Source organism: Myotis daubentonii, chromosome 16 (assembly GCF_963259705.1).
Source record: "Myotis daubentonii chromosome 16, mMyoDau2.1, whole genome shotgun sequence".
In the NCBI taxonomy this organism is placed as follows: Eukaryota; Metazoa; Chordata; class Mammalia; order Chiroptera; family Vespertilionidae; genus Myotis; species Myotis daubentonii.
In genome coordinates, this window is record NC_081855.1 from 41,077,331 (window position 1) to 41,100,959 (window position 23,629).

The following is a 23,629-nucleotide window of genomic DNA, read 5'->3' on the forward strand; positions in this document are numbered from 1 at the left end:
TTGAGATCTGTGAGACATGCAGGTGGAATCAAGTAGACAGTTTGATCTACATGAGTCTGGAATCCAGAATAGAGCTTTGGGCTAAAAGATGGAAATGTAGGAGTTGTTTGTATTTGGGTGATATTTAAAATCTATAGGATGTACACAGTTATTCAGGGAAAGAGTATAAAAAGAAATTAGGGCTCGGGATAGAGTCTTGAGGAACCTTCAACCTTTTGAGAATGTTCAGAAGAGGAGATGCTAGTAGAAATGGCCAGAAAAATAGGAGAAATCCAGGAGATAGGAAAAATCCAGAAATCCATGTAATGCCATGGAGGCCCCGAAAGTGTTTCAGTGAAGAATAACATGGTCATTGGTGTCACATGCCACTGAGAGGTCTTGTAAGGTAAAGACTGGCATGTCCATTGATTTTGGCAATGGGGAGGTTTTGCTGACTGTGGCAAGTGACAGACTTGGTAAGGATGAAGTCAGGCCAGAAGGGCCTGAAGAGGGAAGAGAGGTGAGGAAGTAGAGAAGATCCACTTGAAATGACTGTTCTCATTTCCCTTTGCAGTACTTTCAACCACCTGGCTTAGTAGGTTGGGTTTTTTCAAGTCTTTTTAAAATTCAGGAGGACATTGTATTAACTAGTTTCTTTGAATCTCACTGTGAGAAGAGTTAATATCAGTTAGTAATAATTAATCTGTTAGGCCAAGCAAGCACAAGACCTTTTCACTTTGTACTTGATTGTTTTATGACCATTTCTTATATAATGGGACAATAATTTGATCAGTTATACAAGTCATTCATTTCTTTACTCTTTCAGCGAACATGTATTGAATACATTCCCATAGTATGTTCTAGGCTGAGTGGGCAGGCCCTGGGAACTGAAGAACTGCCTGTCTAGCTGTCTTACAAGAGGCTCTCAGTCTAGTGGGGAGCAGATAGAAAAGTCAACCAACAGTGTTTGTAAGTGAGAATGACAAATGCTATAGTATTTGTTGCTTTTCTGCCAAGAGTATGCAGAATCACTAAGGGTTTACTAACCTAGAAAAGACCTAAGAGAGCATGTTGTCCTGTTCACTTCATTTTATACATAAAACATGGGTCCATAGAGGTTAAGGCCACAGGTAGTTTTGGTGATAGAGCCATGATTCAAACTCTGGGCTGTAGGACTCCGTAGCCCATGTCTTACGTTCACAGCCAACCATGCTTTCCTGTGTCCCTTTATAGCACAATTAACTAAATAGTGATTTGGAAAAGGAACTGATTACCAATATAAATTTTGAGCTATTTCCCACCTTCATCGGTATTTAGAAACATTCATAGGTTGCATTGCTTTGCTGTCTGACGTGTTTGCCAGGTAAACTGGAAAGGGAAGATGATTAAAGCTTGCACAGGTTGTGTGGAGCTACTCTGCTGGCCAGAGTTGGGAATAATAGGTTCAACACCTAACTGGGAATAAAGTGATCTGGGTTTTCCTCTCACCTGCTGTGTAATAAAGGCATAGGATTTATTAATTGATATTGATTGTTAATGTTACTTAATGTTGATTATTGTGTAATTTTGAGTTGTGGGGATTTCAAGATTCATTGTAGCACATCATAGAGCAGAACTTTCCATCCGTTGTGCATTCACAAGGACTTCTGGGTATTGTGAATTGCTCTTATAGGCCCTCTATTGGTTATCAGGGGAATTGAAACTATATTCCAACCTGTGTTGGAAAACTGTGTTTTTTGTTTCTTTTTAACAATTGAGGTCATTTCTTTTTTGAAAATAAAAAAAATTAATACTGAAAGGTTCTAGTTCTGCTAGCACAGCTAAATATTTTTTTGTTCTGATTGCATAAGATTGACCCTTTCCAAAAAAGTATTTTAGTTTTGAGGAATTCTCAAAATGCTAAGCTTTTTATTGTTATGTGAAAACTGGAATGTAGGAAAATTGTTTTGTTTTATTTTTTGAGAGAATTACCCGCTCCAGAATCCAAATTAGCTTTTTTTAAAATTTTATTTAAAACTATATGTCCATTGTAGAAAAACATCCAGTCAGCCACTTATACACCACCACAGATATCTTTGTTGATATTTGGTGTATTTCCTTCTGGTATTTCAGTACAACCTTGGTGTTGAGATAAGCTTTTCAGGACTTTCTGTACAGTTTTATATCCTGTTCACTTAGAAGTGCAACGTTAGTATTTCCTGCAGGCACTGATTTTCTCAGAACTGGCAAGGCATTCTTAGAAAATGTATGTGATTTTTGTTTGTTTGTTTACATGGAAAATTCTCCCGTGTGTGTGTGTGTGTGTGTGTGTGTGTGTGTGTGTGTGTAAGGAACAGAAACTGGTCATACTAAATGGTAACATAGAATAAATATGCAGTAAATTACCATGTTGCCTAATTAAGCAGTGTTATATATCACTAGAGGCCTGGTGCACGAAATTCATGCACTGGGGAGGGGCATCCCTCAGCCCGGCCTACTCCCTCTCGCAGTGCAGGAGCCCATGGGGAGCGGGCCTAAGCCTGCAGTTGGACATCCTTAGCACTGACACAGAGGCAGGAAAGGCTCCTGCCACCACCCCTGCGCTTGCCAGCCATGAGCCCAGCTTCTGGCTGAGTGGCAGTCCCCCTGTGGGGGCACACTGACCACCAGGGGGGCAGCTCCTACATTGAGCGTCTGCCCCCTGGTGGTCAGTGCGCATCATAGGGACCTGTCGTTCCACCATTTGGTCGATTATATAGAATATTAAAGCTAGCCCCTCTCTGTAATATTAAACTTCTTTCTTACATTTAAAATTTGTATTTCTCTTTTTGTTGATTTTTAGAGAGAGAGAGAGAGAGAGAGAAGCATTGATTTGTTTCAATTAATGATGCATTCATTCATTGATTGCTTCTTTTGTATATGCCCTGATTAGACATCAAACCTGCAACCTTGCATGTCGGGGTGTCACTCTAACTAACCACGCTACTTTGCCAGGGCCTGCATTTCATTTTTACAGGAAGAAGGTTTTTAAGAGAAATGCTGGCCTTCACTCAGAAACCTGTATTATTTTTTAAAAGGAACTGTAGTTTTTATACAAACTTTTGAGGATAATTGATACTTTCTAAAATAACAAAATTGAATAGCATATAAGTATTAGGTTCACATGCATAAATATAAGATATCCATGTATCCAAAAATGTGTTAGACATATGGCTAAGTTTTTTTCTCATATCTCTAGGATGAAGCATTTTAATAAAATAAGAGAATTACTAAACTGCATTGTACATTTTGTGTTATGTGTAAATTGGAATTTGGTAGGACTACAGGAATACTCTTAAAAACTAAAATCTAACTTTAAATTATTTGGTTGGTAAGTCTAATTGAAAAATTGTATATAAAAAGGAATTTATTCATTTGTGAGAAGTGGCAAAGAAAGGGCAGTTTATAAAATAAAGTGATAACTGAGTTCTTTCCAAAAATCTCATTTCTAATTTTGTGCACTAGTTTATTTTTATAGCTTATATGCAAGAAAGAATTAAAATTAATTAGGCTATTGTAAATTATCTTAGATTAATCTGGATAGGTACTTAATTTGATGGAAAATATTTTCAAGTATTGGAGTGGTTTATGTTGTTGTACCTAACTAATTTTGGCCCTTTTGGAAGTTTTAAGTGATGCACATAGAAAATACTAGCAAGAAATTTGCCGGAGCCGGTTTGGCTCAGTGGATAGAGCGTCGGCCTGCGGACTCAAGGGTCCCGGGTTCGATTCCGGTCAAGGGCATGTACCTGGGTTGCGGGCACATCCCCAGTGGGAGATGTGCAGGAGGCAGCTGATCGATGTTTCTCTCTCATCGATGTTTCTAACTCTCTATCTCTCTCCCTTCCTCTCTGTAAAAAATCAATAAAATATATTTAAAAAAAAAAAAAGAAAGAAAGAAAATACTAGCAAGAAATTTGAAATTCTGCATTTAGTTGGAGTCTACATAATTTTGACCTATCTACAAAGTGAAGGGCAATAGTTTATATTCCTATGACTATAAGTAAATCCTCTCGCTCCTTGTGAACCAAACAAAAAACATGAGTTAATACTTTAAGCATGCTTTAATGATAAAGATGACAATATCACCCTTATTAAAAACATGTACTGTGCGTCACATCAATACTTTAAAATGCTTTTTCCAAATAAAAATGAATAGAGAACGTCATTAAACAAAAAGTAGGCCATCTCAAAGATAAGGAACAATAAAATAGGTCCTTTGTGAAGACCAGGCAAAATGAGAACATCGGGAGGGCAATAAATGAAAGGAGAAGTGAAACTGCCCATGACAGGTTCAGGACCAGAGAGCTTGATGCCTGCCCTGTGTGCAGAGCTGGCCTCTTTATTATGGTTTATTTTGAAGTTAAAATTAAGGGGAGAAAAAAAGACATGGCACTCATCATAGAGGTGATATATTTCAAATGTTTGAAATAGGATGATTTCAAGATCTTTTAATTTAGAGTCATTTTCAAAGCTATGAACACACTCTTTAAATATAATCAGGCCTGGTTTTATATTTATTGTCTTTAAGGAATATGTATAATGTTCTAATCTTAGATTTCAAACAGTGTGGGCAGAGCAATATCATGTTATATTTCATCTTTTCATGTGAATATGTGAAGAAACAATAGAGAAAGAACAAGTCAGATGGGAAATTGAGTAATTATCTTTGTTACTAGCCACTTCCTTAGACTGAATGAAGAATCTTGGTTCATTAACCAACTTTTAACCCCACCCTTTTTTCATTTTGTACCTTACTTCTATTTGGCATTCAGTTCTTGCTATAAACCTTGCATAAGTAAATGTTAGATGGAAAAGTTTATATTACTCATAGTCTGTGCACAGAATGTTGTCCAAAAGGATCCTTATTTAGATGTTGCTTCACAAAGATATTTGCAGGGCTTCAATTACTACTCTATGTAAATGTGAATTATTAATTTAAAAAAAACACCTATAGGTCACTTTTAAAGGCAGGTTAATAAATTTCCTATTGACTAGATTTCTCCAAACATATGCTTAATGAAGCCTGCTTAATGAATATTCAGAAAACATTTTGACCTGGCTTTGTTTGGGGATTATAAAACTAATGAAAATTAAAGGCATATTATACCTTATTATGGCAATAGATGCGATATAATATGGTAACACAAGTCACAGTTGTAATTAATTTAAGGAGTAAACAGATTTGTAGTTTTCTCTCATATCTCTTGATTTTTTTCTCTTTAACATATTTCAAACTTGCAAATAGAAGGACTGGCTATGCATGGAACGGATGTAAGCCACTTTAAACCATTGGACTTTGCAATTTTAGAGCACAAAAATCTATCTAGTAGTTTACTAGTACTTCAGGAAGTGTTTTCTTACTAAATTATTAAAACACTTCTCTCTTTTCCAACTACATTTTTGTGTAAGGCCAGATTTTCATCATATACTTCAACCAACCTAAAGTAGCAGCAGTTCAGATTCAGAAGCAGATGAGTGCTCACTATCTTTTATTAAGATATGTTAAAATAGATGCACAGGCGATGGGTTTATTATTGACATATTAAAATGAATTATTAAGTAAAATATTTGTTAATCTCTTGGTTTTACTTTCTAATGTGGTAAATAAATACCAGTAGCTATAAGCCACATGAACAAAGTCTCTTTGGGTTCCTCAAGAATCTTAAGATGTGAAAAGGGATCCTGAGATAAAAAAATGTGAGAACTGCTATTTTAATTCCTTATGACTGAAAGTGTGGCCCCAGAAATCACTTGAACTATGGGAACTACTCCCTCCCCCACCCCATCTCCACTCCAGTCGGAACTACAGTATAGCAAGGTCTTCCTGTGACTCTCCCATACATTAAGGAATCCCAGCCTTCAGGGTCTTCCTGCAGGGAAGTGCCTCAGTAGAAATCCAACAGGCAAAGTGAAAACACAGGGAGAGAACACTGGGAGATTCCAAGACTCAGAGCCTTCTTTCCTGAAATGTTTTCCTCTATTAAAGTATTGCCTTTTAGGAACACATTTTCACACAGTTTAGATGCTTGGAATTGCCTGGAGGGCCAATTGAAATCTGGGCTCAGTGAGAATAGGCTGGTCACTCAGGAAAAGAAGACCTATTGGAGACAGAAGCCTGCAACATTACTCAAAATCTTCCTTAGCAAGGTGTGTCTCCAGGCACATGCCTATAATTGGAAGATATTTTATACGGTATTCTCACCTCATCTCTGGTTTGCTCTTGTCTCTGAAGATAACCACCGTTGCTATAAACTTAAGGCAGAAAAATGTAGACAAACAAAAATCCCACTTAAAGTTTAGTTGATATCAAAAGCATACATGCAATCCAAGCAAATGATCACATTTATGTAAAGCATTTGTGAAATTAACCAGGCTGTGGCACTTTGTGGCAGAGGCAGACATTTATATGTTTTTAGTGGGGTTAGTGTTCAGTCTGAAACAAACTATGTTTGGATTAAGTGTACAACCAGACAGTTTAATATAAACTGTTGTAACAAAATCTTCCATTTCTCAGCCCTAATAACTGTTTGTTTTCTTCTTGCTTTTAGGGTGAATCTGTAAAATATTTCCTGGATAACTTGGATAAACTTGGAGAACCAGTAAGTTTTTTAATTGAGTGTTCAGTGCCATTTGAAAGCAATAGTCAGGATATTGATGTCAGGAAATTTAGAAAAAGTATGTATCAGGCTATTTGCTTCTTTCTGTGTCCTAATGGCAGTATTCTGACTGTTCCACTTCATTTTTTTCTCCCTCTACTATCCAGATCTCTGCCATTTCCTTAAAGAATTGCCCTATCCACTGCTTTATGAAAGTAAAACTGTTTAGAGAAAGAAGTTTATGTTTGAAAATGAGATTGCATTTTATATGTTCTACTTTACTGTCTTTTGGGTTTTTTGTAAACAGAAACAGAAAGAACACAGTGAGTTCATTGATTTTAAAACCTTTCAGAAAACGGTATTTTCCAGCTCGGGGCCCCTTTGTGTTGAGTTACAGTGTAGGAGGGCTAGATACTGAAGGCCCAATGAAGAGACTCCACGTTGTAGGAGAAAGAGTTTGTGATTTTCCTGCCGTGTATCCCTCAGAGCCAGCAGCTCTCAGCTGGCTGTGGCTGGCCCTGGCCTGCGCCACCGCGGGCAGAGCAGCTGCACTGTTTGTTCTCCGTATTGGATTCATGCAGAAGACACCATTGGGAGAAAGGTTCTGCTGCCTAGAAAATGTTTGGAAGCCATTGCCTTAGAGTCATTTGTTACCTGCTAGGTTTAGTGCAGTTCTGTTTTCCTCCTCTTAAAGCTAATTTCTGTTATAAATTTTAATATAATCTCATGGGTTCTTTGAGATATTTAACTTTATAACTTAAGGGAAGCACAACATGAAACCCATTACAAGTAGGAAAGTAACGTACCGATGGATCTAGGACACGTGAAAAAGTGCCCTCTTTTTATTCTAGCAGGATAATGTTTATATTTTCCCTTATTTTGTATTTTGCTAAATTGTATTTGTCTGCCCTTAAAACCGGTGTTTTTCTCCTACCTGTTTCTTACACACAGATGTTCCAAAAGTTGGGATCCCCGTATTTATCTGTTTTTACTCAGTCCACATCCATGAAACTTTTTATTAAGTCTTATCTCATTATCACTCTTCCATCTGGTCAGATTATAAGCCTTAAAAAATGTTAAGAGAATCCTTAGTAGATAAACTAATTTTTAAGAGGTTTTTTTCATGTTTTCCAATCCAAACACTGACCTGCTCTTCTTTTTGTTTTTCTTTTATACTTTTGAAATATATATATATCTTTATTGATTTTGGAGAGGGCGAGATAGAAACATCACTGATGAGAGAAAATCGTGAATCGGCTGCCTCCTGCACTATAAGGGCATGATCCTGCAACTTGGGCATATGCCCCGACCAGGAATCGAACTGTGACCTTCTGGTTCATAGGCAACGCTCAACCACTGAGCCACAGCGGCTGGGCTGACCTGCTCTTCTTAATTTGCCTTTCACATAGGCCTTCTCTGAGCATACCGCTTAAAGTAGGTCTCCTCCTCTTGTTTTCAGGGCCAGCCCTGGCTTGTTTCAAACCTCCTTGCACTTATTACTACAGTTGGTTTACTTAGTTCTATGCTTATTGGTCTTTTGCTATAGGCCAACTCCAGTAAATTTTGTACTAACTGCTTGGTGTCTTATATGGAGGACAGTTCTGAGGCTACATCGGGAATAAAAAGGAAAAAGTGCTGTAATCAGTTGGTAGTTGTAAAGGAGGGAAGAGTTGTAAACCTGGGTGCGCTGGACATTGGCCACCCATTCTGTACATATTAGACAAGTCACAGGATTGCATTTGCTTCTCCATCTCTGACTGTGGCACCAGGGTCATTGAAGCCCTTCTGTGTGCCCAGCCCCATGACCCTCTGGTAGGTGGAACAGCACCTAGATCAAGGACCTGGGCTCCAATCCCAGTGCTATCACAGACTGGCTCTGTGTGACCTTGGGCGTTTCTAAACCAGTTTTTTCATCCATGTCATAGGCATAGTAAGAGAACCAACCGCATAGGGTGTGGGACAGTTCCATGAAATAAACCCCCTGTCTCAGTCTGCTCAGGCTGCCATAACAAAATACCACAGCCTGGGAGGGCTTAAAGACATTTACTAATCATTGTTCTGGAGGCTGGAAGTCCAAGATCAAGGTGCGAGCTAAGGAGGGTCATGAAAGCCAGTCAGCAAAGTTCAGATCTGATGGGGTGTGGGTGGTTCCGAACTCAAGATGCAGGAGGGGGTCAGTCTGGGGGTGGCTTAGAGGTGAAACCAAGAGGTGCAAGGCATTCAAGGCAGAGAAACTAGTGAAGAGATGGTGATCCACACCTGAGATAAAAGAAGTGGGACAATAAGGAGGAAAGGAAAAATGTTGGAAAGATTCAGAGAAGGAACAGAGGATTTAATGTGAGATAGGAGATGATAGAGAGGCTTAGAGAATGCAGACATTGTTGGAGGGATAGGAAATAGAAAGGAAAATTTACTGGTTGGAGTTGGTAAGGAAGAAAATGAGTTTTCTTATTGTAGACATTGTATTTGTGAATAGATTGTCAAGTGCAAATGAACGGTGAGCATTTAAAAATGAGACTGCAGAGACTTGAGTGGAAGTTTACCTGCCTGTCACAGCCTTCTTGATTTCCCTCTCTACCGCAAGTGGCCGTGGTGGTGGGTGGCTGATACAGTAGGAACTGCTAGATAGTAACATAAAGTATGCCAAACATGACTCTTAAGCACTTCATTCCTTTAACTCATATAGTGCTCACAGCACCCCTAGGAATGTTACTATATTTTACAAATGAGGAAATTGAGACAGAGAGGTTAAGTGGCTTGTCCAAGGTTACACAGCTAGTATTAAAGCTGACCCTAGAATTCACATTCCTAATCACTATTACTGTTACACCATTTAGCATTAAATGACATTGTCCTGTGTTTTATGCTTTGTATGAATTAGCCTTGAGCTTCCTAACTAGAATGTTAGCTCCTAATTAAGGCAATAATAAATATGTTTTTATATTTTTGGAACTAGAGCATTTTAAAGAAAGAACAATTCAGGGCTGGCATGTTTCTGAGGCATCTGGCACACAAGTGCACTGTGAATTGGTACCACCTTCCTAGAAAGCAGTTGGGCATTTAGTGTCCAGGGTTGTCAAAATGTTTATAACCTTTGACCTCATAATCTTATTCCCGATTATTTAGATGTTTGCATGAGAATTTTAATTGCTGCACCTCTATTAATTAAAGCAAAAAATAAAAAGCAACCTAAATGAGCACTAGTAGGAGAATGTTTCTGTAAATCATATCACATTAATCCATCGATGTAAAGTAGGTAGGTATGTGAACAACAGCTAGAAGGAAACCTGGAAATGCCAATACTTTGGAGTCCCAGAGTTACTTAATAAAATGGCTGTTAATTACAGGTAACTGTGAACTGCCTCCTTTTTTCCTTTACTCTCAACACCCTATTTTCAGGAGATAAGTTTACAATTCGCATTGTAAGGACACTTTCAGAATCATATTGCACTATTTGGAAAGACATAAAATGTAGCATTGCAAATAACAGAACTGTTTTTAAAAACTTGCCCTGATTCTAAAAAATATGCTGACCTTGATGATGAGAATTTAAGGCTCTTCTGTTCAGTATTGCCAAAAAGCTTTGTCAACGTTCTGGAAAAATACTAGCCTAAGAAGAGAGAAAGTCAGTTATACTGCATAACAAAGGCACTGGTATGGTAGCCAGTGACTCGTGAGACCAGCAGCTTCTGTCTGCTCAGGGTCTGGTAGTTGTCTGAGCCTGCTCACAGAGAAGGGCTCATTTAACCTTTGCATAAACTGTCCCTTAGAGGCAGGTAGGCAAGCAATCGTCACCTTCATTTCACAGGCAGAAGTGCTGACAGAGTAAATGACTACTTGTGTCAGTAGATGAGACAGCTGGAACACAACTACACCATACCCTGGAAACAGACCTAGAAAGTGGCCAAGTAAAGTCAGCTCATGAGTTACAGTAGAGGAAGTGTTTTCTATGTTTGTAATACAGCAGCGATGATAATAACATGGAGTGACCAGCATAGAGGGTCTTAGTCATTGAGGCGGTAAAGGAATGTTTAGTGTGGATTAGAGGGAGGCAGAACCTAGAAGTGATCCTCCTGAATTGACATTCAGACCTCAGGAGCAGGTGTATGCATGAGCAGTTGGCTGAAACTAAGAGTGGGTTATGGTGGGGAGTTATACTGAAGGCAGATACACAGCAGTTGGTAGATAAGACCTTACTCAAATTTGAGCAGGAATGAAAAAAAAAAAAAATAGGTGCTGCTCATTTGTAGTGAATTTTGAACCGGTCGTCGTACACTAACATTTTAATATATTTGGCATTGTATAATTGGAATAATAATAGTATTGATGGTTTAGTATTATTAAGAGGTGTCGACATGTTAAAAAGATAATTTTGCTTGCATATCCGTTCACTAGACACTTAGTAGAACATTAAAAATTCTAATTCTGGTTCCTGAGTATAAAAGCTGTTTTTTTCCCCCCCAGAATTATGTTCCATCACAACAAGATATTCTGCTTGCCCGAAGGCCCACCAAAGGCATTCATGAATACGACTTTGAAATTAAAAATGTTCCCTTTAAAATGGTCGATGTAGGTGGTCAAAGATCAGAAAGAAAACGTTGGTTTGAGTGCTTCGACAGTGTGACATCAATACTTTTCCTTGTTTCCTCAAGTGAATTTGACCAGGTGCTTATGGAAGACCGACTGACCAATCGCCTTACAGAATCTCTGAACATTTTTGAAACAATTGTCAATAACCGGGTTTTCAGCAATGTCTCCATAATTCTCTTCTTAAACAAGACAGATTTGCTTGAGGAGAAAGTGCAAATTGTGAGCATCAAAGACTATTTCTTAGAATTTGAAGGGGATCCCCACTGCTTAAGAGACGTCCAAAAATTCCTGGTGGAGTGTTTCCGTAACAAACGCCGGGACCAGCAGCAGAAGCCCTTGTACCACCACTTCACCACTGCTATTAACACCGAAAACATCCGCCTGGTTTTCCGTGACGTGAAGGATACTATTCTTCATGACAACCTCAAGCAGCTTATGCTACAGTGATATACAAAAGACTTGCTGTTTTAATGCCTTTTTGTCTTTTTTATTGTTTTCTGTTTGTTTTGTTTTTTCAAATAGTTTACAACAGGAATTAGAAAAATCTTGATGCTGTGTTGAAGTTCTTGGAAATCTGAGTCCTTCTTCTGCAGACTTTGGTTTGTGGCTGAAAGCTGCTTGAATAACAACATATTGCCAATATCTGCTGAAGTTTAGGCTTTGATCGGTTTCGCTATGGCTTCCATTAGAGTGGAGTTGTAATTTTCTGCCAAACCTCAGTCGAGGTATAATTCAGGCTTTAACACCTTCCACTTTCAAACTGAATTGTCCTGTAGTGCCAAGTATAGCAGGTGTCCTTGAGTATTTGTAGTATGAGGTTGAGAATATTCAGTTCTAAAACAAATAAGATACCTTTTGTCTGCCTGACACATAGCAGCAACACTCGTGCCTAGCTTTATGGTGACCTATTTTGAAATGGCTATTGGAAAAAATTTTGATCTTAGGAATGACATTCTATAGATTCACCAGATTTAGCCTTCATGTATTTTTCATTACATGCATAACAGTTGTTTTGTTTTAAAATTTCTGTGGTTCCTAAAGGTAATGTTTTTAGTGTTTAAAGTTTACATGAGGATTTCCGGTGTGATGCTAATGGAAGATCACAAATGGTACGGGGGAGCAAAAGGCAAGCAAGTGCCATATGTAGTGTTTTGGTCAAAGCTATGAGTGAAATACAATTTACCCTTTTCATATTTAAACATGTAATAAAAGTGTCAGATGTGAAACATCTTGGCAATGGCAGTAACTAAAAATTGCAAGCAACTTGATAACAGAACTTTCTAAATAAACATAACCTTTCCAGATGTTATGTGTTTTACTCTCAGACTTTTAAATCCTGTTTCAGATTATTGGGGGCCTTACTGTAGGAAACCATTTTGCTTTTGTTTTTGTTTTGTTGTTTTTTTAAGTATATTGTATTGATTTTTTACAGAGAGGAATGGAGAAGAATCGAGAGTTCGAAACATCGATGAGAGAGAAACATCGATCAGCTGCCTCCTGCACACTCCCTACTGGGTATGCGCCCGCAACCAAGGTACATGCCCTTGACCAGAATCGAACCTGGGACCCTTGAGTCCGAAGACCAACGCTCTATCCACTGAGCCAAACCGGTTAGGGCAGGAAACCATTTTGTACCATCACAAACGCTTTTCTTTTGCTCTCCTGTCTATTCCCATTAATTCAGAGAGTGGCATTTTTGGGATTTTTTGTTGTTCATTTGGAGCTTGCAGTATTTTTGTATCAAACTGTTCAAGATACAAGAAGGTATCATTTCAAATTCCTACTCATTCTTGGTATGCCACTAAAAAAGCACAGTATGTGCATGTTCATTTATGAAATTCCAGCTTTATTGAGGTGCATTTGGAATGTTTTAAGGATATTCCTGAGAACGAGATAATATTTTTAGTTCACACCAACATCTGATTGCATTTGACCTCCCTCCATTTCTTACCAAATGAAAACATACCCATGCAATAGCTTTTTGATTCCAGATACACTCACAGCAGACTCTTCAGAATGGCTGGTTTGCAGTACTGAAAATCCTGGCTTGCAGGGTAAGTGCAGTGTTGGAATTGGATTAGGGAAAAGATGGACAAGGCTGGGGACAGTTTGGAAAATGGCAGCTTTTCTCCTTTTCCTGAAAATTGTGACTAAGACTGTGATATTCGTCACTTTACTGTATAGCTGACTGGGTTCTCAGGTATTTTCTTGGCGAGGAAGTTCTTGAAAGATGGGTGAACATTATGAGCCACCCACCTTTACGACAATGGCTCTTGGTCTGTCTTGCTGTCTAGTATAAGATAGGGCTTTTCTCTGAGCTAACCAGGGATTGTTCTTGCATACCTGACTTTGCTTGCATTTGCAGTTCCATCCATAGTCACTCCCAGTATTTTCATGCCTTGGTGATATATGACCTCCAGACCTGTCGCCCACATGATAATGCAAGTGTCCATGCATGTTTAAACATCTAGTGCTTCTTGCCAAAAAGAATACTTTGTTTAAATTCATAGAATAATTTCAGTGCTTCTGAATATCATGTGCACAGTAACATTTGGACTGTGTGGTGGAGAGCCTGTGTGTAAATTTAGCTATTGGTTTTATGGAATGGTCAAAACATTAATTCCAGCGAGGGGCTGAAGTGAGTTCCCTATGTGAAGAGGACACTTGGTCTGTTTATGTTATATTTAAGATTTGTGACGTGAACCATAAATATTGCCTGACAAAGCAGAAATCACCAGATTCCCCATATTGGCTACCAACAAGAAACATTGAAACACCAAACAGATATGGTATTATTTTGGGCAATTGTGATTTTCTTTCCTGATGTGTGTGATGTCTCAGAGTCAACCTTCTTTTACGGTAAAATCTAGAATACACTTTGAGGCAGCAAATTACTTATATTTAATGGCTGGCTTGTTTAGACATTCAGTAGAACTATGAAGTTCAATCTGAATGCTTTAGTCCACTCTTTTTATATACTGGATTTTTAAACTGGTTGAAGGAGTCGTTATACCTATATCATGCAAACCAAATCCTTTTGAAATACCACTATATGAAGATGGAGGTGACAGTTAGTAAACAAAATTAAAAGGGTGCTCATAGCTATGCCAATTTACCCCTAATCTCTAAAAACATGATTTAAAGTTCTTTCATGTGTTAAGATTTTCTTAGACTTCATGATTATTTGGAATAAGATGTGCCTAATTTTCTTACATTCTGTTCTTAAATCTGAATGTCTTCTTGTTTAATTCTTAAGAAATGCTACAAAATATTCTCGTTGACCTTGAAGAACTTTGTAGTATACAGAGTTGCCTTATATTACAAATCAAAGAACACCACAAATTTGGGCCTTGATTTTCATATAGGAAAAGGGTTTTGTCAAATGTTTTCTGAAGATCCAAATAATTCAAAGCGTGCCACTTCTGCTTAAGTATTATTTTAATAACCTGAACCATTGCTTTCTGCCAAATACTGTGTTAAGTTTAAATCTTCATTTCAATCTTGTCTGGAAAGGGCACTGGATGGCTGTAGTGCAGCCGCAATCCGAGAAGGCAATGTGAGTGAAAAGGGGCCATTTATTTATTTTGTTTTCTTTGAAGTTTCATTGGCATGTATTTTACAAAGTTAGGAGCCTCTGGTGAATCGCTCTAGTGAGGTTGTTTCGGGAAATCCTTGTTCAGTTGGTGGCAGTGGTTGGCTTAAAGTAGAAGGAAGTAAGATGACCTTACTACCAGAAATGACTAGAAATATTAATTTAGATTTGACAGAAATCATATGTCCTATAATTTTTTGTAAGAAGGAATAAATAAATCTTAACTTCCAATGTATACCCAAATACTTGTATTTATGCTTTTGATGAAATGTATTTTCAGCATTAATACACATATCCAGTTATGCCTTATTTAGATGAAGAATAAAGTTACCAAGTTAATGTTCTGAAACTCAAATCACTATTTGAGAAGCCCTCAAATTGGTGCTTTCATTATATAATGATACATTTAGACAAAACCCCAAACCAAGCCATTTGCAACAAGATTTTCTCCATTGCAAATTTGTAGCAATGTTATTTCTGTATATGTAATGAGAAAGCTAAATTATCAGTGTTAACTCTTATTTGAATTCATGGAATCGTGCCTGTAAAGTTCAGTTCACTATTTGTAACAAACTCCCTAATAAATCTAGAGAAAGTTACTCTGTTACCTTTTCATTTCTTCTAGTTTTATTTGAGGAATCAGGACAGAAATTTTGCACATGTCATTTTCAGTTGGAGATCTACTTAGTGCTGAGCCACTTTATCCTGTCATATCAACAGGTTAAGTTCCATTAGTCACCGACAATCTGGTCATGTGCTGCTTTACTAACAAAAAATGATAGGACACAGATTGGCTTTCTGTCCAGTAAACATGAAGGGAGGGATGGTATGGGAATGGGTGTGTATGTGTCTCCACGTCCCAAATAATACATACCCGTTATTTTATGGTACGAGGCTAGGGCTTAATAAGTTTATGCTAGAAATTGAAGTATAAGACTAAACCTGAGCATTTTAAACAAGTTGGCTTTCATGGCTCTTTCATGGCTTTTTCAAGTACCACCACATTGATATTAGCCTTAGCCAGTTAAGTGATTCTTAACATCATATAGAGTACAGTGTTTGTACTGCTAGCATGCTTATGTCTGTACTTGAATGTATAGTTAGCATTGAAATAAATATGTTCATTCTTATTTCATCCAGGTCTAGCCATCTGATTGCAAATGCCAGAGCTTATATGGACCAAAAAAGCATTAATGATAGGGCAGTATTTTCTGGGTTGATTAGAGGTTTTGAGACATACTCGAATCTGTTCATAATGATCATTGCCAGATGCCTCAACGTATGCTGACTCACTATGCATAAATTTTCAATCAGTGAATATCATGATAGAAGTAGGCTACTTTCCTTGCCTTTGTATTTTAAAAGCTTATATATTTCTTGGCATAGTAAGTGATACATTTGTCCTCAGTCATGCCTATTTGATGGGGTGAGGGGTTAATTCATGGAAAGTATATGTAAAAATGCAACAAACTAACATTCCCCCTTTTTTGTTTTACCTCTTAAAGCAGAAGTAGAAAATGTTTTCACTGGCTTTTCTGTACAGTACTACTATCCAGTGGGGAGAACTCATTTACTACAAGGAGCCTTATAAAAAAGTATATTTTGTAACAACCTCATAATACTGTACCCAACCAAACATTCTTTGTATTAGTTCTGTATAAAAGTATTTGTGGCTTAGGATTTTTTATACATATATCTTTTTATAACTTTCCAGGAACTAAGCGCATTATCTGATATTGTAAATTATTTTCTGTCAGTGCTTTAGTTCAGGGTTGGCAATAAATTATTTCTAAAGGAGGTCTGAAAGTGGCAAGGACAGTTGGGTTTTATAAAATGAGTTACTAGTTATTAAGGCTTTTTACTTTTGTACATATTTTGCAGAATTTTTGCCTCTTTTAATATTTGCTTTGTAAAGATTACTGACATTTAATAAACATTTATAAACTATGCAATACTATGCTGTTATTTAAACTATTTGCTAAATGTAAAATGTGAAGCAGGCATTTACTTAAAATTTGAAAGCAAAAGTTTCACCTGGTGACTTTAAAGCACAGAACTCTCTAGTTCGGCAGCTCTCCCAATAATACTGTGCCTTAGCATTCCTCTATAAACGTTTCCTTACTAAGGATGGAGATGTGGGCTTCATCCAAGGAAGTTCCCAGACTCTTAATACGTTTTGGTGTGGGAATTTTTCTCTGTGATCCTGTTAAATTGCTGAAATTGGCAGGATGGTGTTTCTGGGCTCCTAGTTTGTTCACCTGCAGAAGTAATGCTGTTGTGTCCATTGTCCAGAAATGGTGTTTTAAAAACAAACATGTTACCACTGAGTTTTATATTTCAATACGTTTTATTTTATAGAAAAGTTGCAAAGATACTAGAACTCTCCTGTTCTCCATTCCCTTTACAAGTTCCCCAGTTAACGCCTGGCGTTCTTATGGTACATTGGTCGTAATTAGTGAACTGACATGCACACTTAATACTAACGAAAGCCCGTTCCTTATTCAGATTTCCGTAGCTGTTCCCTGATGTCCCTTTCTGTTCCAGATTCCATCCAGGACAGCAGGCTTCATTTAGTTGGCATGTCTCCGGGCTCCTCCTGGCTATTGCTGTTTTCTCAGAATTTCCTCGTTTTGATGGCCTGGGCAGTTCTGAGGAAGAGGAATACTGATCAGGTACAGGCATATCTTTACTGCACCTCACAGACGTTGAGTTTTTTTTACAAATCGAAGGCAAGACCCTCCACTAGCAAGACATCACTACTCGTTTTACTGTGGTGGCCTGGAATGGACCCACAGTACCCCAGAGGTATGCCTGTTTTTTTTTCTAGATTATCCTTTTATTGGGATCTTTGATTTATTTATTTTTTTCTCATGACTAGACTGGGTTAAGTGTTTAGGAACCACAGAGGTAAAGTACCATTCTCAAAATCCTATCAGGCATACCGCTCATCTTTTCCCTTTACAACATCAGCTAAATTAGAAGGTGTTAAATAAACGTTGGCATATTTATACCTTTTCTAAACTGGCATAGGTTGGAAGCTGAGCATGAACTTTTCTTCCCCAAAGCAGATTGAAGGGCTTTTCCCCACAGTTGGGATTGCAAAGCAGGTGGCAATGGCCGGGCTCCAGGCTGGTTGGCTCCAGGCCTTTCTGGCAAATTAAAAATTCTGTTCCAAGGCCTCAGCATTAACACTTTTCACTGTTGGCCCCAAAAGAAACCAAGAGAAAAGTTTGGACTTAAAAATATCTACAAATCTAAAAATGTCTAGAACTCTGTAGATTGGAAACAGGTCACTCATTAAAGGCTTGAGATTTAAGATCTTTTAAATTGACTCTAAACGGAGCATTTGAATCCCCAAAACAAACCAAGAAGTCTTCTTATGTTATTGCTGGAACAAAGCAATATTCATTGTTGTCAAAGGAAATTGCTAAAACTCAAACTATTATCTAGGAAAGTTTTGGCCCAGTTGGCACAATGACACCATTAACACAGGATGTTCTCTTGAAATCACCTGTTCCACTGCCCCAATGTTACTTGTTGGGAGGGAAAAGAGAGACTACGGTCTCAAGAATGCGGGAAACTCAAGTGTTTGTAGGTTAAACCAGAGTTTTGTGTTGGTGATGGGAAATTTGGCAAGTCCTCAAAAACCACTGACCTAGGGCAGTGTTTTAAAATTCACATTGTACATTTCCCTCAAATTAGTGGGGTACCTGAAATACAGTCGTGTAATGGGAATGAGGAGGGCTTATGAGAACACTGCAACTCTATTACACAAGCATCCCTTTTCAAGGACATCAAGACACAAAGCTCGAACAAGCATTGCATACAAACTAACAACGCGGCATCTGTGTGAAGCTGTCTTTGTTGGCCATGAGAATACTGAGGGAAATTGTGGCCACAATGAATATTTATACTGGGTGGAGGAGCGTGTAGATTTCTTTTCCCCATGAAGGTGCATGATAGGGAACACTAGGAATGAAGCGTTTTTAAAAGTTGATCATTCTCTTGAAATTACACTGCAGCTTTAGACTTAGGCTTGATGTCAAGTGTTGAAGAGAGAACAAGTTTATAAGATAAAACTGAAGGCCAAACACACTGGCCTTGGGAGAGAAGTGTAGTTGTTTTTTTCCGTGTGTATGTGTGTTTAATTTTTCATTTATTCTACACAGAAATTACCAGTTCTTGTCAACCTTGTGGGATTTAACTGGCTGGTTTCATCAGAACTTTATTTTGAAAAAAAGAGCACCCAAGGCTTGGCAATGTTGATGAAATCATATATTAAAGCAAATTTTGTACATTCGATCCCGGTGTATATGTAGCAGGTTACAGTTTGGGGGAAGATGCTATAAAAGAGAAATATATTAAGAGTAAGGACTGGCTGTCCAGCCATACAGAATTAATGAGCATCAATTTAAGACAGGTAAACTGTAGGGCATAGCCCTTTCTAAGTGCATATCACTGTCAGTGTCACAGGTGACTTTCCAACTCGGCACACTTAAGGCACAGAGTATGTATTTACCCTTTCCAGCCAACACTCCGCTGTTCTCACAAATCCAACATCTCAAAGGCCTTCCATATTTTCATAGGAGTTGAACTGCACTTTCCTGCAGCACCATAGAACGGAACAGAAACATTGAAAATCTGATCTTGTGTTTTGTGGATAGGTAGTATTGTATGCATACTTCCCAGTTTGATAGTAAATACTTTTACCCAATTAGTCATAGAAGTCAATAAGATTTCATTTCTGCGTTGTATAATTAAGCTTTACTTAAGTTTACCCCTGTGTACCTAGATTTGGGGATGTTTTGTTATTAGTTGTGTGTGTCCGGGGACATTCTCTGGTAGTATAGGGCTTGTGTCCATGGGTGTCCACGTAACTATTTACAAAAGGCAGCTCAGAACTATCTGTGAACAGCACCCGGAAGGGGCACTTGGCTTCCAAACCTCAGGCCTTTTTATTCACTGGTGACTTAATACTTGTCTTTATCATGGTCCTCATGTAAGCAAGACTTCGGTAGCACTGTGCAAATAAGTGAGCTTCCAATAGCATGTGAAAATGCTCTCAATGTGATTAGCCATCAGGGAAATGCAAATCAAAACCACGATGAGATACCACTTCACACCTAACAGGATATCTACAACCAAAAACAAAAACAACAAATCAAAAACCAAGGCTCAATAATAAGTATTGGTGAGGCTGTGAAGAAATTGGAAACCTCATCCATTGCTGGTGAGATGTAAAGTGGCACAGGCCCTTTGGAAAGATTGGCAATTTCTCAAAATGTTAAACAGAGTTGCTATGGGATCCAGCAATTTCAGTCGTAGGTATAAACCCAAGGGAATTGAACGCATCCATACAAAAATTTGTACATGAATCTTCATAGTAGCCAAAAAATGGAAACAATTCAAATGTCATTAACTGGTGGCTGGATAAACTAAAAGTGATATAGCTATACAATGGAATGTTATTTGGCATTAAAAAAAATGAAGGCCTTGATTCATGCTACAATATCGAGAAACCCTCAAAACATTGTGCTAAGTGAAAGAAGCCAGACACAAAAGGGCTTCATCTTTACAAGTATATGATTCCATTTGTGTGAAATGTTCAGAGCAGGCAGAACACAGATTTGTGGCTGCCTGAGGCTGGTGGTAGAGGAGATGGGGAGTGCGTGCTGACAGGGATGGGCACTTGGGGGAATGATGATAGCATTTTCAAGTTAGATTGTAGTGATGGTTGCATAACTCTGACTACACTAAAAGCCCCTGAGTCGCACCTTTTAAGTTAATTTTATAGTATATGAGTTCTAAAAACAATAATGCAAGAATGTGAACCTTCAATCACCCCACACAAGTTTGCAAAGAAAGATTGAAAATACACACCAAAATGTTAACTTTTTGGTTTTAAGGAGTGATGGCAATCAAAAGACATTTTGTCTTCTTTACACTTTTCCGTTTTTTAAATTTTTTACGAAGCACATCTGTTATTTTTATCTTAAGAAAACAAATCAATCAACATTTTAAAAGCAAAAGAGCAGCCCTGCATTGGATCGGCAGTGTATAAGCCTCTCTGTGCTTGCTTGAAAGCTGCTCATCTGGTTCGCCTGGTGCCTCAGTCATACATGTGCAATTACTTGTTTCCCACTCTGACCTAAAGAACAGCCCATAAGCTTCCGAGGCAGAGGTCACTGTGTGTGTCTCATTAACCTCTCCATGCCCCAAATCTAGTAGCTTGCTAGATACCTGTATGTGCTCAAAAAAATATTTGTAGAATGTAACCGAAGTTATGAAATGTCAGCTATGTCCCCTACGGGCTAGAGACTGGTGATAAGAAAATGATCCGGTTACGGAATTGAATTTAACATGCTCACAAATCTAGTTGGGGAGAAGTTATAGGTGCATCTGTCTTAAACCAAGGCATACAGTAATAAATGCCACTCAGGAGCACAAGCTAGAGTGCTGTGGACCTTCAGAGAAAGGCAATTACCTCCATCCAGACAGAATCAGAATCACTTTTGTGGAGGAAAAGGCATTTGGGCTGGGCCTTTGAAGATGACTTAAATAGACCTGGACATGAGGCTGCATGCCTGATAGATAGAAATGCGTAGAAAAGGCACTAGAAGTAAAGAGGGGAAACAGTTCACTCTTCAATAGGGACAACAAAAATATGGAAGGCTGTGTTAGAAGATGAATACAGCATAGGTTGTTCTAGGCCAAGGGTACAGCATGTGCAAAGGCACTGGAGCATGGTGGAGCTTATGAGTGGGGGGAGCAGCAAGAACTCTCCCTGAGAGATAGGCAGAGACCGATAAAGCAAATGGGAAAATATTGGTTGTTCATTATGCTATTCTTTCAAAATGTACGTGTGACATTTTTCATAGTTAGAAAAAAAAAAATAACCTCATTGGTGGTGTAAATCTGAAAACAGCTTCAAAGCCTCCGCTGGAGTGGGGTGCACACCAGGAGGCATGCGGGGCGGAGTTGCGGCAGATCCACCGCATCAGGATGCTTTCAACTCAGCCACAGTCCTCGCCTCCTGAAGCCCCGGGGGCCGCACTTTTTCGCCAGCCTTTGTGTGATCCATTTATTGAATAAATAGCCTCTTTGCTCCACAGTACAAGAGGCCCAAACTGCTAATCCCAGCATAAGACATAACTCAGAACATTTTTTTCACCCACACTTTCAACTTTACGTTATTACTCTTCTAGAGGATTACTGTGCTGCTTTTTTCTTTTATGTTGCAAGGTTCTTCAAGGAATGACTACAAGATGCTTCCATGGTTGATAAATAAGAACATGAGTTTCAAGTAAGATGAACTTGGAGTGAAACCCAGGCTTCTCTACTTACTAAGCTGTGTGGCTTTGGGCAAATGACTTAGCCTTTCTGGGCATTGATTGCCTCATCCATAATACCTATGGAGTAAGTTTTTTATTAAACATTAAATGCAGAACTGCTACAATGCCTGGCACGGGATAGGATTTGGGGGTGTCTAATGTTATTTTTATTTTATTCTTTCGCACCCCCTTTGCTTTCTTTGTCTTCCTTCTTCCCTCTCATCCTCCTCTTTGCTTCCTTTGTTTTTAAACCTCACAGTTCCCACCCCCAAAAGAAACAGAAACCAATTTTTGAAATTCTCAGGCTATAATATCACCCTCACTAGCCGGAGGTGACACTTAAGCTGGAAGTCCCCTGAGAAAGATGTTGTGTTGATATTGGTGGCTGGAGGGAGAGCATACAGTTGGACATGTTCAGCCTTAAATTAATAGGATCTTTAAGAAAAATACATGTGCACCCCAATCATGTGATGGACTGAGTACCACAGGGGCAAATCATTATTAAATTAATGACCAATGGCCAACAGAGTTCAGCTCTACTCTGTTTTTACTATGGGAAAACACAGAATAGGTGGGAGTTTTTTATTTTGTTTTGTTTTAAGTTAGCATTGTGCTCACCCAAAAGCTAAATATTCCTCAGTGGGCAAGGTTGGCAAAGAACGTGGGTCCCAGGTTGCCCGGTCCCAACCTCCATCGCGTGTTGGCCCTTAGCTCATGGAACTGGAACAGGTGTGGTCTCGGCCTGAGGCTGGTCCAGTGAGGCCCCTTCCTGGGACCTGTCTCAGAGAGGGAACTCCCTTGCAAATCGGACTTACCCTAGGTGGATTCGCTGGTGACAGGCAGCAAAATGAATTCACGAAGACATTTAGAAGTAAATGAGAATTGAAAATGTAGACACCTGAGCGCAAAGATGCAAAGCAAAAGGGCAGAGGAGAAAACATGCTCATCGTGCAAGTTTGCCTCTGCTTTGTAGGCGATCCGCGTCCAGGTGAAGGATGGAGATTCACCGCAGCTTCCTGCGGGATGGGGGTGAGGATATGCAAGCCCAGCCGAGAGAGCTTCCAGGGTGCAAGGTAGCTCTGCGGACAGGTTGCCATCTCATCTCTCTCTGCCTCTCTCTCCACCTCTGACTCTGTGTCCATCCTCTGCACACTCTCTAGTTCACTACTGGGAACTAGCCTGATTCATCTAAAGCCTGTCCCATGGGATAAGAGCCCCCGTAGGCCTCCAGTCAGCCTATGGATGGGCTGCTTAATTTGCTCCTCAGATATACGTGTAATAAATTACCACAAATCCTCAGTGGCTTAAAACAACTAAAATCTTTCCTCTCATAGTTCTGGAGGCCAGATGTCTGTAAACAATATTGCTTGGCTGCCATCCCTCTGGCAGCTCCAGAATCTGTTTTTTGCTTCCTCCAGCTTTGGGGCTGCCAGCATTCCTTGGCTTGTGGGCACACCACTCAGCATTCACATCTCTCTGCTCTGTCCTCACATCGCCTTCTCCTCTGTGTGTCAAATCTC

At 38.9% G+C, this 23,629-nt stretch overlaps 1 protein-coding gene across 2 annotated transcripts in view; it reads left to right on the forward strand.

The window, feature by feature from the left end:
• GNA13 (G protein subunit alpha 13) overlaps positions 1 to 16,730 on the forward strand; it is a 30,369-nt gene extending 13,639 nt beyond the window's left edge. The window contains exons 3-4 of one of the 2 annotated variants that reach the window (XM_059670079.1): positions 6,549 to 6,599; positions 11,061 to 16,730. In XM_059670079.1, the coding sequence (XP_059526062.1) occupies positions 6,549 to 6,599; positions 11,061 to 11,633 (624 nt within the window). In that variant the 3' untranslated portion in view covers positions 11,634 to 16,730. The remainder of the gene's footprint in view (positions 1 to 6,548; positions 6,600 to 11,060) is intronic. The other variant, XM_059670080.1, reaches the window with a different exon arrangement.
• Positions 16,731 to 23,629: the final 6,899 nt, after the last annotated feature.